The sequence below is a fragment of the Saccharomycopsis crataegensis genome (genome assembly GCF_037102585.1).
Source record: "Saccharomycopsis crataegensis DNA, jcf7180000000079, whole genome shotgun sequence".
Classification (NCBI taxonomy): Eukaryota; Fungi; Ascomycota; class Saccharomycetes; order Ascoideales; family Saccharomycopsidaceae; genus Saccharomycopsis; species Saccharomycopsis crataegensis.
Window position 1 is genome coordinate 59,257 of NW_027043825.1, and position 15,733 is coordinate 74,989.

General features: G+C 35.7%; 3 protein-coding genes across 3 annotated transcripts; all 3 read left to right on the forward strand. All coding sequences in view use genetic code 12, as the record gives it.

Moving 5' to 3' along the window:
- Positions 1-1,404, forward strand: DASC09_028720 (uncharacterized protein; the record flags this gene model as incomplete). The annotated part of the gene is made up of 1 exon (XM_064996475.1): positions 1-1,404. One exon carries the CDS (start codon positions 1-3, stop codon positions 1,402-1,404), a length of 1,404 nt encoding a protein of 467 aa, XP_064852547.1.
- A 21-nt stretch (positions 1,405-1,425) lies between these two features.
- DASC09_028730 (uncharacterized protein) lies at positions 1,426-1,881 on the forward strand (the record flags this gene model as incomplete). The annotated part of the gene is made up of 1 exon (XM_064996476.1): positions 1,426-1,881. One exon carries the CDS (start codon positions 1,426-1,428, stop codon positions 1,879-1,881), a length of 456 nt encoding a protein of 151 aa, XP_064852548.1.
- Positions 1,882-1,964: 83 nt separating this feature from the next.
- Positions 1,965-2,331, forward strand: DASC09_028740 (uncharacterized protein; the record flags this gene model as incomplete). The annotated part of the gene is made up of 2 exons (XM_064996477.1): positions 1,965-2,273; positions 2,302-2,331. The coding sequence occupies 2 exons, from the start codon at positions 1,965-1,967 to the stop codon at positions 2,329-2,331; spliced, it is 339 nt and encodes a 112-aa protein (XP_064852549.1).
- Between the last annotated feature and the right edge of the window lie 13,402 nt (positions 2,332-15,733).

Here is a 15,733-nt window from a genome sequence, read left to right on the forward strand (position 1 = left end):
ATGTTCCGTGCAGACAATGAGTTTGATACCAATACAATTAAGAACTGGTTGGATGGTAGCCCATCGAGTGGTAGAAATTTCATTGATTTCGAACCGACAGCCCCACATTCGTCTCATCAGAATGGTGGAGCTGAGCGATTGAATGGCATTTTACAAGAAAAAATGTTTTCTATTCTTAAGGCTTCGGGCGTAGACATTTCGTATTGGAACTTTGCCCTTAGCCATGCGGTGTTTGTCCACAATTATCTACCATTAAATGGCGGGAGGTCCCCCTATGAGTTGCTCAGAGAACAGAAAAAGGAATTCCAAGTCAAAGCTCCTTTTGGATGTCGTGTCTTTATCAAAGATTATCACAGACAAAGCAAGTTTGATCCTATCCAAGAAGAAGCTGGCGTGTTTTTGGGATATAGCAAAACAACTAAAATAGTTTTTGCACTCTTAAAAGATGGTAGAGTGGTTAGATCCAGTGCTTTCCGTTTTATGCCATTAGTCTATCCTTTGAAGAATGGTCAGGCCGCGCTCGGCGGTGCTGGTAGTGGTAGTGGTGGTAGTGGTAGTGGTGGTGGCATGTTTGTTGGCGGAGGAGGTGGCCGCGTTGGCGGTGTTAGTGGTGCTTCAGGAGGTGTACATGTTCCTGATCGTGATATGTCAGTTGACTCTATTGCTGCTTTTGATGAAAACCTTGAAAATGTTACTCAAGATAGTTCATTTTCAGGGGGGGATGAGTCCTCTGTTGAAGAAGAAGACCAAGCTGAGCCTTTTGATGTTGATATGAGTGATGCTACTGCTTCAAAATCCGATGGTCAAACTACTCCTGAACAGGTTGGTGCTAAACAAGCTTCTCCAGATCCAGTCTTCCCAGACCCAATGCCTAGAAGTGAATCATCAGGCGATGATGGTAATGGGCTGTCCAGTGGTAACGATGCTGGTATCTCTTCAAGCTCTAATTATCCTTCCAACTATTATGGAAGTGAGGCAAGTGATACTGATGATAGCCAAGCTAAACGGTTTTCAACGTTTGGACACAAAATGTTCAACAATGCTCAAGATAGTGAAATTGAGAGGTTGTTTCCGTCTGCTACTACTGCAATGTCAATCACTGAGGTGTTGGTCAGACCAAACAATGTAACCCAAGTCATTGTTAAACCCGTCCCTAGTGATCTTCCAGTCAAATATACTAGAGTTCCTGACGAGAAAACTAGAGGAACTAAACGGGTAGCTCACAGTGAAAGTGAGTCTGATACCACAACTGGTATGTTGTTAGAAAGCAAACCAGTAAAGAAGATGATTGCCGGTCCAGAGGGAAGGCTAGTTGTTAAAAAGCATCAAGCTGTGAAAGATCTTGTCCCATATGGTGGAGCCGGTAAAGGCGTTCAAAGAGTTGCTGATTATACTGTGCCTTGAGATAATCAGACAAACAAGTGGATGGAAAATGATCCAACTATTGTTTATCAAAAGAATCCTTCAGTGATGTTTAATGGCCGAATGTTGGTTGGACCAGAACCACGGCCACTAATAACAGATGGCAAAGATGTTGCTAGCACTTCAGAGGAAGTGGAACAGCCACTGTTACTAACTACAAAGGATGGTGAAATCTCCTTACTAGCTGAAGAAGTGTATCTTGCCGTTGAAAGAACCAAGTATGAAATCCCAAACAATTACAGCCAAGTTTTAGCTAGTGAGCAGAAAGTGAAATGGCTAATTGCTATTTTAAATGAGCTCACTGCCTTAAAAATCAACAAAGTATACGAAGAGGTTGATTATGTCGAAGGCATGAAGACTGTAAATTCCAGATGGGTCTTCAGTGTTAAGCCAAAGCCAGTGAAGAAGTATTCAAAGCTCGTTTGGTGTGTAAAGGTTTTTCACAAGAAAGGGGAGTGAACTACTTAGATTACTGGGCCCCGGTTGCTAGTTTCGACACTGTTAGATTTGTGTTGTCGATTGCTGCCGCAAAGAATTGGTCCATGGTACAGCTAGATGCAACAACTGCTTTCTTAAATGGTGATATTGATTACTCAATATATGTTAAGCCTCCAGCTGGAACTGAGACCCCAGCTGGTAAAGTGTGGAAACTCAGGAAGAGTTTGTATGGTCTCAAACAAAGTCCAGCCATCTGGTACGATAAGTTGGCTGGCGTGCTGAAGTCTGCGGACTTGAAGGTGTCTAATATTGATCCATGTCTTTTCTATGACAAAGGGATCATGGTGTTGGTGTATGTTGATGATATGTTGGTGTTTGGTGAAAACGAGAAGAAGGTGAAGGAGATTAAGGAGGTATTGTGTTCAAAGTTCAAGATGAAAGAACTTGACGGAAAGATGTTCTTGGGTGTGACAATCCAGAGAGACGATGCTACTGGTACGATGAAAATCAGTATGAAAGATTTTTTTTTTTTTTTTTAAAGACAAAATTCAATATATTAATTAATTATATAACTATATATCTCATAAACTACCTAATGTAGCTTGAAAATTAAAGTGTTAAGGGAAAACCATTAATGGTGAAAAACCCTATTATTGAGAAAAAATGTTTTTATGCGTTTTTAAGGTTTTTAATTGTTGTTTTTTTTTTGATTTTATTTTTTTTTTTGATTTTATTTTCTTGTTTTTCCCCACCTATTTTTTCTTCTCCGCTTAAAAGATATTGCTTTCAAGCAAGAAGATCATTGAATCAACGGCCATATGACAATTGAAATGCCTTTTGGATTTCAATCTTGATAATTTTCGTTGGAAACCTAGATATCTATCGATCGTTCTGGTTTCGTTCATGTTGGTGGCAGGGGTAATGATTGTTTGCCAGGTTAATGGGATATTCAAGTCAATTTTTTTCCAAAGTTTCTGGGCCAATGGACATTCAATAAGATGGTGCTTCATGATTTCAAATTGGATTTCCTTTGGGGCATATTGGGGTTCATCATATCTGGTTAATTTTTTGCTGCAATAGTCACAATGATTATTTACATAATTGTGATTTTCAATGCCCAAATGAAAGATGTGAATATTTTGATATTTCCCCGGGAAATGTTGGTTGAATTTTTTGAGGTTATGCCAAAAGTTATCAACTTGTTTCTGATTCACCCCAGTAATGTCCATGAGTGTTTTTGACATCTTGTTCACATCTTGTTTTTCCCGTTGTTTTTTACTTCCTTTAGTATGGTCAAAATCCTTAATTCTAATTGGAATGTGTTGTTGATATTTTTCTGTTGTAGTTTTGTAACTCTAGTTACAAAAGACATTGATAAGAATAATATTCAATAATATTTATTCCCTTGTTATACTTGTTTTACTTGTTAACTATCTAAATTATATAAAGGACAAACTCAGACTATGGGGGCATGGCCCATATTTATATTAATCTCAATGAGTTCTAGAATGTTCCATGGAATTCCAGAAGGTTCCATGAACAATAACTAAGCACATAACTTTGGATTGCCAACTTAACATGCCTCACCTTCATACTACTTTTGCTGCCGCCAACATTGTTAGAATTCTACAGGTCTACAAAGTACTTCAATATATGTAAAGACGAAACAAACACTTTAGATAATAAACTTGAATATAAGGATAGTAGTAAGGACAAACAGCACGACATCTAGCAACCTTAAACCAATAATGGCTGTAAATGTAATCTTGATAGCAATGACTATAATATTTATAGGTAGATATCCAAAGATTTGGTTCCTAGTATAACACCTACTGTTGGAGTGTACCACTATTGTGGATCACAACCACTGAGCAGTCAGTGTATTACTATTTTTAGCTTCTTCTGAATCTAGATATAAAAGGGCTTTTATTTGTCATGAAAGGAAGAATTAATTACTTAGAGAATAGAAGAAGAATAACTCGATCTCATCCGAAAACAAATATCTAGTAGAATACCAAATGGACTGGTGTCAGTAGACTCCAAAATGTCTGGAATCCAGTCCAGGTGGCCACTTTCACTTATCATGGAAGGAGTACGATTTTATTACTCAAGGATCTAGTATCCTTCTATCTACAGCTGAGATAGATTACTTAGAGAAGTAAGCTTATTTAACTAAGAAAAAAGCAACACACATTTAATCAATCCCAAATCAAGTTAATACTATCGTAATGTCTTAGAATACCTTGTCCACTCCGGCGGCTACTGACACCAATGGAGCTCCGCTACGCACAAAATCAGTGCATTTCACTGCATAAAAGCACATGGCGGCGGGAAAAAATTGGACTTTGCCAACTGAGTACTTAAAGCTATATTTCCACATTATGTCCAAATCTGGATGTCGTTGTTTTTGAGTCTCAAAAGAAAAAATCATCAAATTTTCACTAACGGACAGGTGTCAAAAAAAAGAAAAATGGACGAGTTGGGAATTGAACCCAAGACCTCTCCCATGCTAAGGGAGCGCGCTACCAACTGCGCCACACGCCCTAAATATATTAAGTTGCCCTCACTCAGAGTCGAACTGAGGATCGCTACATTACTAGTGTAGCGCCTTACCAACTTGGCCATAAGGGCTTTTTTTTTTATTAAGTTACACTCTGTTTCTTGTCGATGATTGTTCTCGACCAGTTATTAACACAAAAATAAAAAAAAATAATGAGTATTAATAATACCAAAAGAATTCCAAAGCCTTCCAACTACTCCACTGATCCAACAAATGATCCACCTTCTCAAGAAACCCTGGTTTCTTCTGATATTATCGTTGACTTAGATCATGCAAATCCCAACGCAACCGATCAAAACAATGTAAACAAACACGGAAATGAACCACATTCAGACGAAGAAATCACTGAGGAAGATGACAATACTTTTTTAAGTACTGCTGAAACCTTTGCAACCCCATCTAATACCATAAATGAGGCCTCTAATGCTGATTCTGATGTTGATATTGCCCACCGCCCAGCCCTGGAAATTAATGTTTCTCCAGTTGATTGCGATCGCAATCTTGATAGTGCAGGTGACACTAGCGTCGACATGCATATGTCAAATCAAGCCACCATTGAATCTCAAGGAGATTCACAACCTTCTGTTTCTATTGATTTTGTTACTGAAAACTCTGAAAACCAAAAAAAAATTGAAAACAACAAAACCCAAAAAAACTCTGAAAACCAAAAAACCCCAAAAAAAACTAACCCAGCCCCAGTTGCTGCTTTCAGCAGATCCTACGCCCAAATCGCCTCGGGCTCTAAAGGCGCATCCCAACAGGGGACTCTGATTATGAACACCACCTCCACTTTTCAAAATGTTTTAGCCAAATTCGAAAGAGTTTTTAAATGGGCTAAATATCTCAAATCAATCAAGTTCGAACACCAAGATGTCCTTGAATATGCTATTAAGGAAAAGGGCATGAGGGGATCACTTTTCGGATTTGACACACAAAAAGTGGAAAATGTTGAAGAGAAATATCAAGAATTTGTTAAAATCTACACCATTGAAAAGTTTTTCAAATTTTATACAAATTCCCATTTAATTAATGAATTCTCAAGATTGAAACAATCTAATATTGCAGAGGAGGATTACATTAAATTTATTATGAGCCATCAAGATAAACAAAAAATCATGATGTCATTTATTATCCCACCTGAAGTCTACCGGAAGTATGAACTTGATGATCATTTGAGTTCAATAAAGGATGCCTTCCAAAAATTAATCGATGTTAAATTAACCAACATTGAAACTGATTTGAATGATAATGATGATATCAACTTCATCAAGAAAGCTTTAATTGAAGCTCAAAACTACTTGTTTATTTCAAATGAAACTATTTGTCTCAAATCCTCACTTATCCCAATATTGAAAGGTCAATTACAAACTAAGAATGAAAAGTTACGTAATGCATTTATTGATTTTGTCACTAGCCATTTAAGTGTTGACATTGAACAATCCACTTACAAGCCACGCATCAATATCAATAAGAATGATAAAGAAATCCAATTGATTGAGATAACAGCCTTGGAAACAACCCCCGACTATTTTGTCGATGCTACCATCAAGCAAGCGCTTGACCTAGCCCAAATTGAACCAACATCATTCTCAGTGATTAAAAGTGACATGACTAAAAGACCTAACGAGGAGCTTAAAAATCGTTACATTTATGGTTACTTGGAAATGGAACCAGGAAAACAAATCCCGGTTATTCACCAAGACAACATTGTTTCTAAAGTTATTACTAAATGCTTACACTGTATCAATTGTGGTTCAAGAGAACACACCAGATACAATTGCAAGCAAGCATCTTGCGCGATTTGCAAAAAGCCTAGCCATGTAGCTAAAGACTGTTACTTTAAGCGGCCAAAGAAAAATGTTACAGATGATCGTCATGAGAACCCCAAACAGAAGCAAAATCAACCACCAGTGATTGAAGTTCCTTCTACCGAGTTCACCATGGTTCATGGTTCATCTAGATCCAGACAGTCAAAACCACCACAAAATGAACTGAGCAATTTATGGAAGAATCCATTCCACCAATTGGGATTAATATCCAAAGAAAGAGATGATGATTATGAAAATATTCAAACTACCACACCAGCTATCAACAGAAAGCATCAAATCACCCCTCCTCCGGTTAATCAAGTTAGAAAGGCCTCCAAAAAGAAGGCATCCGTCAAACCAAAGAAAATCCTTCAAAGGGAGAAACCAGCTGAAACCAAGCAAGAGTCAGCAAAACCAGGAATTAAGTTGAATGTGTTTAGATCCCATCCAATTACCCCAAAATCTAATCAAACCTTGTCCAACCCAACTTCTACCCCAGCTTCTACTCCAAAATCTACCCCAAAATCTACCCCAAAATCTACCCCAATCTCTACCCCAATTTTGACCAAAATTAACACCACCAAGCCTTCAGCACCAAAACCATTTGTACCAAAATCTATTAAGTTAGTCATTAAAGACCCACACCCATCAGTGACATCAAAACTGGCACAAACTGGCTCTAAAGAGCCAACCCTGTCTGAATCAAGTGCAGAACCTGATAATGATAATGACGAAGAATATGATGAGGAGTATGAAAATGATGGAGAATACATCTATGATGCAAAAGACGAATATGAGGATTCAGAAGAATATGAGCAGGATGAAATGCTACTGGGTGATGAAATTCCAGTACATGAGAAAACAGAATTAACACCAACCAATGATGATTTGTCAACTCTGGAAGCTGATGCAACCAGAAACAAACAGACAAATCAAAATTCCAATGAATAAACATAATGATTATTAAAATCAATACTCAAAATATACAACGGAGTCGTATCAGCGACCAGTTGGTAATAAGTTTCACCCAAAAATCCAATGTGTCTTTGCTCCAAGAACTAAATCTATCAGAAGACTTTTCGTTTCAGTTCGATAACAAAGTCATATACTATAATTCAACCTGTTCCAGAACAGCAATAATTGTTGATGATTCTATTCCAGTGTTAGGATCCAAATTAGCAGGTATTACTGTCCAACATGAACTCCAAAAACACATCACGGATGTCTTAATTGAATTAGAAAATAACCAAGCACTCTGGATTATAAACTTGTATAATCCAAATCAATACCAAAAGCAAAATCAGATCCATGATCAGCTCAAACTCAGTTTACTTGCCCAACATCAGAATCTTCAAACTAGATTCCCAGGAAAGACAATCAACATCATGTTAGCTGGTGATTTTAATAATTTTATTGATCGTTCGGACTCCCTAAATTATAGAAGCCGTGAAGACTCAGTTGCTGAATCCTTAACTAATCTCATTACTTTGTTGAACTTGAAGGACTCATTCAATTCAATCAAACATAACATCAAGAAAACATTCACTAATAAAGCATCAGAATTAGGGAAAAGCCGGAGATTGGATAGGTTCTATATCACTGGGAGCTTCTTAAAAACAAAGAAAACAAATGGAATATGACACAAACAAATCATTTTGGGAAAAGATCCACACATGATTCAGTTACAGTGGAGTTGACTTTAACTTCATCCAAGGCTTACTATAATATGAAGAGATATAGATTAACCGATAGAATCATTAATGTTCTCAGGCACCAATCTATAAATGAAGATATCCAAGGAACCGATGAATTAATAATTGATATTAAATGCAAAGCAGAAAAACTCAAACACATGTTGAAAAAAGTGAAAGTGCCTGAACTTGATAAAGTGACGGAATATTATCAACATATTAACCAAGTTTTCCACCAATATCAAGAACAACGCCCAATAAAACAGCTAAAAGATGTAGAAGGGACACTAGTTCAATCTCATGAAGAGATAATGAAAATAGCAACTGAATATTATATGGACTTGTTTGATGGAACCAGAGGAACAAAGGACACAAAAAAAATACATAAATATCTTCAGGACGTGATTCCAACCCAAGGAATATCTCCTGAAGAGAAGAGAAAAATGGATTCCTCCATAACAATGGAAGAACTCAAACTGGCAATTGATTCGGCAAATTTGAAGTCCACACCGGGCATAGATGGAATCCCATACAAATTTTATAAGGAATTATTTCCCCAAATCAAACACATCCTTCTTCAAGAATTTAACCACATTCTAACTGAAGGAAATTTACCATTCCACTACCGAACTATACTCTTTAACATCATACCAAAGCCTGGAAAGTCAAAAGAAAACATTGGAAACTATAGGCCGATAGCCCTTATCAACACTAATCTTCGATTATTATCCACAATAATTAATAATAGGTTGTTGAAGCACTTGCCTGATATCATAGGGGAAGATCAAGCTGGTTTTATTCCAGGCCGGTCATCGTTCTCCAACATCACCATTTTCAGAGAAATGTTAGATAGTCTAATTCATCCAAAAGATAAAACGCATATAATACCAAATCCACAAAAGCTGATACTAATTGTGGATTTGGAGAAAGCGTTCGATAGGATATCTCACGAATATATGGAACAACTATTGTCCCATTTAAATTTTGGAAAAAAATTAGCCAAGTTAATCATCAACATCCTCAAGCAGACAACGGGATCCTTATACATCAACAACATGACCGGCCCATTATTCAATTTAAAAAATGGTACCCTCCAAGGTAATCCGTTTTCCCCTTCATTATTTGCATTAGCAGTAGAACCTTTACTACGATCTATCAAACAGAATACCAGAGGCCATAGTTACCAAGGAGATTTGATACCTGAAGCATATAGCAGTCAACATTATCTTGCTTTTGCTGATGATATCACAGTTTTCCTCAAAGATAAAAGAGATTATTCCAAAACAATGAAATGTATTAGACTATTTGAAAAATTCAGTGGCAGCAAACTCAATGAAAAGAAATCCCAACTAATCATACCAACTGATACTTATCCATTTTTGACACCATTCCCATTTGAGATTGCTGATGAAAACTTTCAATTGACATATTTGGGGATAACTATTGGGCCATCAGTGACATTTTGGCCGGAAACATTGCAGCGTGACCTCTATATCAAGTACAAGTTATCAAACATGACCAGCTTGCTGATTCAATCAAAAATAGAAGCATTCAACACATATATTGCATCCAAGTTCTATTACAAAGAACTACACCAACCTTTGTTACCCAATCAGTTGAATCAAATTGACACATCGATTAAATTATTGGTCAAGCAAGATACACCTATTTCTTTGGACACACTCAAGACACACAACAACAAAGGCGGTTTCTCAATGATTGATTTAAAGTCTCAACTCCAACACCGAAGAGCTAAAATTTTCCAGGATTTGTTTTTGGATAGTCACACTAAATATAACCAGATATTACGTTTCAAAATTCAATCAAGTATCAACAACATCATTCAAAAAACATCACCAACAAAATCACCAAAGGAAGATTATATCAAAACTCATTATTGGTGGGTGGTATTACTTGAACTAGCGGATGACATTGAGAATACCAATGATTCAATTTCCTTGGAAGTTATGAATAGCAGCACATTCTCAGATGCTGAAAGGACAGCGTACTGGGATTTCAGAAAAGTTCTTGGTATAAAGAAACGTACAATCAGGTTGAAGCCAATGAAGATTGGAATTGAAGATTTGAAAAATTCAATTGAAAAAGGGATTCCTGAAAAATATCAACAACACATTCCAATTAGAATTAAGGATTTTGACCATACTAAAGGAAGTAAAAAACAACGGGAAAAACAAGATGTGGACAAGATGTCAAAAACACTCATGGATATTACTGGGGTGAATCAGAAACAAGTTGATAACTTTTGGCATAACCTCAAAAAATTCAACCAACATTTCCCGGGGAAATATCAAAATATTCACATCTTTCATTTGGGCATTGAAAATCACAATTACGTAAATAATCATTGTGACTATTGCAGCAAAAAATTAACCAGATATGATGAACCCCAATATGCCCCAAAGGAAATCCAATTTGAAATCATGAAGCACCATCTTATTGAATGTCCATTGGCCCAGAAACTTTGGAAAAAAACTGACTTGAATATCCCATTAACCTGGCAAACAATCATTACCCCTGCCACCAACATGAACGAAACCAGAATGATCGATAGATATCTAGGTTTCCAACGAAAATTATCAAGATTGAAATCCAAAAGGCATTTCAATTGTCATATGGCCGTTGATTCAATGATCTTCTTGCTTGAAAGCAATATCTTTTAAGCGGAGAAGAAAAAATAGGTGGGGAAAAACAAGAAAATAAAATCAAAAAAAAAAATAAAATCAAAAAAAAAACAACAATTAAAAACCTTAAAAACGCATAAAAACATTTTTTCTCAATAATAGGGTTTTTCACCATTAATGGTTTTCCCTTAACACTTTAATTTTCAAACTACATTAAGTAGTTTATGAGATATATAGTTATATAATTAATTAATATATTGAATTTTGTCTTTAAAAAAAAAAATATTGGAAAAAAAAAAAAAGATCCAGAAAAAAGTTCCATTATAATGAGTATTAATAATACCAAAAGAATTCCAAAGCCTTCCAACTACTCCACTGATCCAACAAATGATCCACCTTCTCAAGAAACCCTGGTTTCTTCTGATATTATCGTTGACTTAGATCATGCAAATCCCAACGCAACCGATCAAAACAATGTAAACAAACACGGAAATGAACCACATTCAGACGAAGAAATCACTGAGGAAGATGACAATACTTTTTTAAGTACTGCTGAAACCTTTGCAACCCCATCTAATACCATAAATGAGGCCTCTAATGCTGATTCTGATGTTGATATTGCCCACCGCCCAGCCCCGGAAATTAATGTTTCTCCAGTTGATTGCGATCGCAATCTTGATAGTGCAGGTGACACTAGCGTCGACATGCATATGTCAAATCAAGCCACCATTGAATCTCTGTAGGTTCTATATCACTGGGAGCTTTGTTGAGTTGACAATCCAAAGTCATATATTGGGTTTTGTACAGATGGCTCAACGGTTAACACGGGTATCAATGTGTTGAATAGATCCTGGGTTCGAGTCTCGGATAAGACGGTTTATTTACCATGGCTGAGCAATATATAATCTGCATGTGATTATGACTCAGCCTAATAATTAGTCATTGTGCATATGATTAATCATCTAGAATGTTCTAGATGGATGTATGATTACAAATCATATATATTGGTCTTATTATAAATATGGGGCCTCTCCCCATAGTTTGAGTTTATATTTTGTTATTTAAATAGTTAGTTAGTTAAGAAGAATAAGAATAATAACAAGGATAGTTTGATAGTATTTGTTATTGGTAATGACTACTGTAACTAGGGTTACAAAACTTCAACAAGCTTCTTAAAAAACAAAGAAAACAAATGGAATATGACACAAACAAATCATTTTGGGAAAAGATCCACACATGATTCAGTTACAGTGGAGTTGACTTTAACTTCATCCAAGGCTTACTATAATATGAAGAGATATAGATTAACCGATAGAATCATTAATGTTCTCAGGCACCAATCTATAAATGAAGATATCCAAGGAACCGATGAATTAATAATTGATATTAAATGCAAAGCAGAAAAACTCAAACACATGTTGAAAAAAGTGAAAGTGCCTGAACTTGATAAAGTGACGGAATATTATCAACATATTAACCAAGTTTTCCACCAATATCAAGAACAACGCCCAATAAAACAGCTAAAAGATGTAGAAGGGACACTAGTTCAATCTCATGAAGAGATAATGAAAATAGCAACTGAATATTATATGGACTTGTTTGATGGAACCAGAGGAACAAAGGACACAAAAAAAATACATAAATATCTTCAGGACGTGATTCCAACCCAAGGAATATCTCCTGAAGAGAAGAGAAAAATGGATTCCTCCATAACAATGGAAGAACTCAAACTGGCAATTGATTCGGCAAATTTGAAGTCCACACCGGGCATAGATGGAATCCCATACAAATTTTATAAGGAATTATTTCCCCAAATCAAACACATCCTTCTTCAAGAATTTAACCACATTCTAACTGAAGGAAATTTACCATTCCACTACCGAACTATACTCTTTAACATCATACCAAAGCCTGGAAAGTCAAAAGAAAACATTGGAAACTATAGGCCGATAGCCCTTATCAACACTAATCTTCGATTATTATCCACAATAATTAATAATAGGTTGTTGAAGCACTTGCCTGATATCATAGGGGAAGATCAAGCTGGTTTTATTTCAGGCCGGTCATCGTTCTCCAACATCACCATTTTCAGAGAAATGTTAGATAGTCTAATTCATCCAAAAGATAAAACGCATATAATACCAAATCCACAAAAGCTGATACTAATTGTGGATTTGGAGAAAGCGTTCGATAGGATATCTCACGAATATATGGAACAACTATTGTCCCATTTAAATTTTGGAAAAAAATTAGCCAAGTTAATCATCAACATCCTCAAGCAGACAACGGGATCCTTATACATCAACAACATGACCGGCCCATTATTCAATTTAAAAAATGGTACCCTCCAAGGTAATCCGTTTTCCCCTTCATTATTTGCATTAGCAGTAGAACCTTTACTACGATCTATCAAACAGAATACCAGAGGCCATAGTTACCAAGGAGATTTGATACCTGAAGCATATAGCAGTCAACATTATCTTGCTTTTGCTGATGATATCACAGTTTTCCTCAAAGATAAAAGAGATTATTCCAAAACAATGAAATGTATTAGACTATTTGAAAAATTCAGTGGCAGCAAACTCAATGAAAAGAAATCCCAACTAATCATACCAACTGATAATTATCCATTTTTGACACCATTCCCATTTGAGATTGCTGATGAAAACTTTCAATTGACATATTTGGGGATAACTATTGGACCATCAGTGACATTTTGGCCGGAAACATTGCAGCGTGACCTCCATATCAAGTACAAGTTATCAAACATGACCAGCTTGCTGATTCAATCAAAAATAGAAGCATTCAACACATATATTGCATCCAAGTTCTATTACAAAGAACTACACCAACCTTTGTTACCCAATCAGTTGAATCAAATTGACACATCGATTAAGTTATTGGTCAAGCAAGATACACCTATTTCTTTGGATACACTCAAGACACACAACAACAAAGGCGGTTTCTCAATGATTGATTTAAAGTCTCAACTCCAACACCGAAGAGCCAAAATTTTCCAGGATTTGTTTTTGGATAGTCACACTAAATATAATCAGATATTACGTTTCAAAATTCAATCAAGTATCAACAACATCATTCAAAAAACATCACCAACAAAATCACCAAAGGATGACTATATCAAAACTCATTATTGGTGGGTGGTATTACTTGAACTAGCGGATGACATTGAGAATACCAATGATTCAATTTCCTTAGAAGTTATGAATAGCAGCACATTCTCAGATGCTGAACGGACAGCGTACTGGGATTTCAGAAAAGTTCTTGGTATAAAGAAACGTACAATCAGGTTGAAGCCAATGAAGATTGGAATTGAAGATTTAAAAAATTCAATTGAAAAAGGGATTCCTGAAAAATATCAACAACACATTCCAATTAAAATTAAGGATTTTGACCATACTAAAGGAAGTAAAAAACAACGGGAAAAACAAGATGTCAACAAGATGTCAAAAACACTCATGGACATTACTGGGGTGAATCAGAAACAAGTTGATAACTTTTGGCATAACCTCAAAAAATTCAACCAACATTTCCCGGGGAAATATCAAAATATTCACATCTTTCATTTGGGCATTGAAAATCACAATTACGTAAATAATCATTGTGACTATTGCAGCAAAAAATTAACCAGATATGATGAACCCCAATATGCCCCAAAGGAAATCCAATTTGAAATCATGAAGCACCATCTTATTGAATGTCCATTGGCCCAGAAACTTTGGAAAAAAATTGACTTGAATATCCCATTAACCTGGCAAACAATCATTACCCCTGCCACCAACATGAACGAAACCAGAACGATCGATAGATATCTAGGTTTCCAACGAAAATTATCAAGATTGAAATCCAAAAGGCATTTCAATTGTCATATGGCCGTTGATTCAATGATCTTCTTGCTTGAAAGCAATATCTTTTAAGCGGAGAAGAAAAAATAGGTGGGGAAAAACAAGAAAATAAAATCAAAAAAAAAAATAAAATCAAAAAAAAAACAACAATTAAAAACCTTAAAAACGCATAAAAACATTTTTTCTCAATAATAGGGTTTTTCACCATTAATGGTTTTCCCTTAACACTTTAATTTTCAAACTACATTAGATAGTTTATGAGATATATAGTTATATAATTAATTAATATATTGAATTTTGTCTTTAAAAAAAAAAAAATTATATATATCTATGTAAAATCTTATAAGCTAATGCTCATTATATATGTTAGGGAAAACCATATCATATGGTGAAAAACCCTTTAGTGATAATTATTAGTATTTAAATAAAATGTTTTTTTTGTTATTGTTTTTGTTAATTTTTTTTTCTTTTTTGTTTTGATCGACTATTCAGCTCCCAGTAGTAATGATATAAATCAAGTTGTTAATTGATGTGTTCCAATCAATTTGGTTATGATATCTTAGGCGTGAGAGTTTGCGTTGATAGCATAGGTAGCGGTCGATCTTTTTGATTGTTGATTCTGAATGATTGGGAGCGATTAAGTTATTCCATGCTAATGGAATTGGGATTTTCAATCTTGACCATAACTCGGTTGATAATGGGCATTGAATTAGGAAATGGGTCATTTTGATCTTGACTTGGAGTTCTGGTGATTCATGTTGTTGGTCTTGAGAGACGGTTTCGAGCCCGCAATAGTGACATTTTCTATGTTGGTAAAAAATTGTTCAGCACCTAAGTGGAATATGTGTATGTTTTCAAAGTAACCAGGGCTATTATGTTGGTATTTGTGGAGTCTCTTCCAGAAAGAGTTTTGTTTCGTTTGGGTGACTTCTTGGATATTGGTTAAAGTGGTGGATAATTTATGTTTATCAATTCTGGCTCTTTTTTTCTTGCTTCCCTGTTTGTGTTCAAACTCCATGACCAGTTTTGGGATCTCCATTTGATAGATAGTTGGTATACCGTCTTGAATGGACTTGGCAAGGTCTGAGTGTTTGATATTCATTGGGTTCAATGTTTGTTGTTGAGATATTGGTTTGGACAATAATTTATACCAAGCCACAAAAGCACATTTTTCCGCTGTGGTGAACATTGGAAGATTTATAACCTGGTTGAGTATGGACCTGCTGTCTCTCTTATTCTTGATATTGATCTGGTCACCCAATATTAACCGCCACCAGTATTGGGTTTTTATATATCCTTGTATCGACTG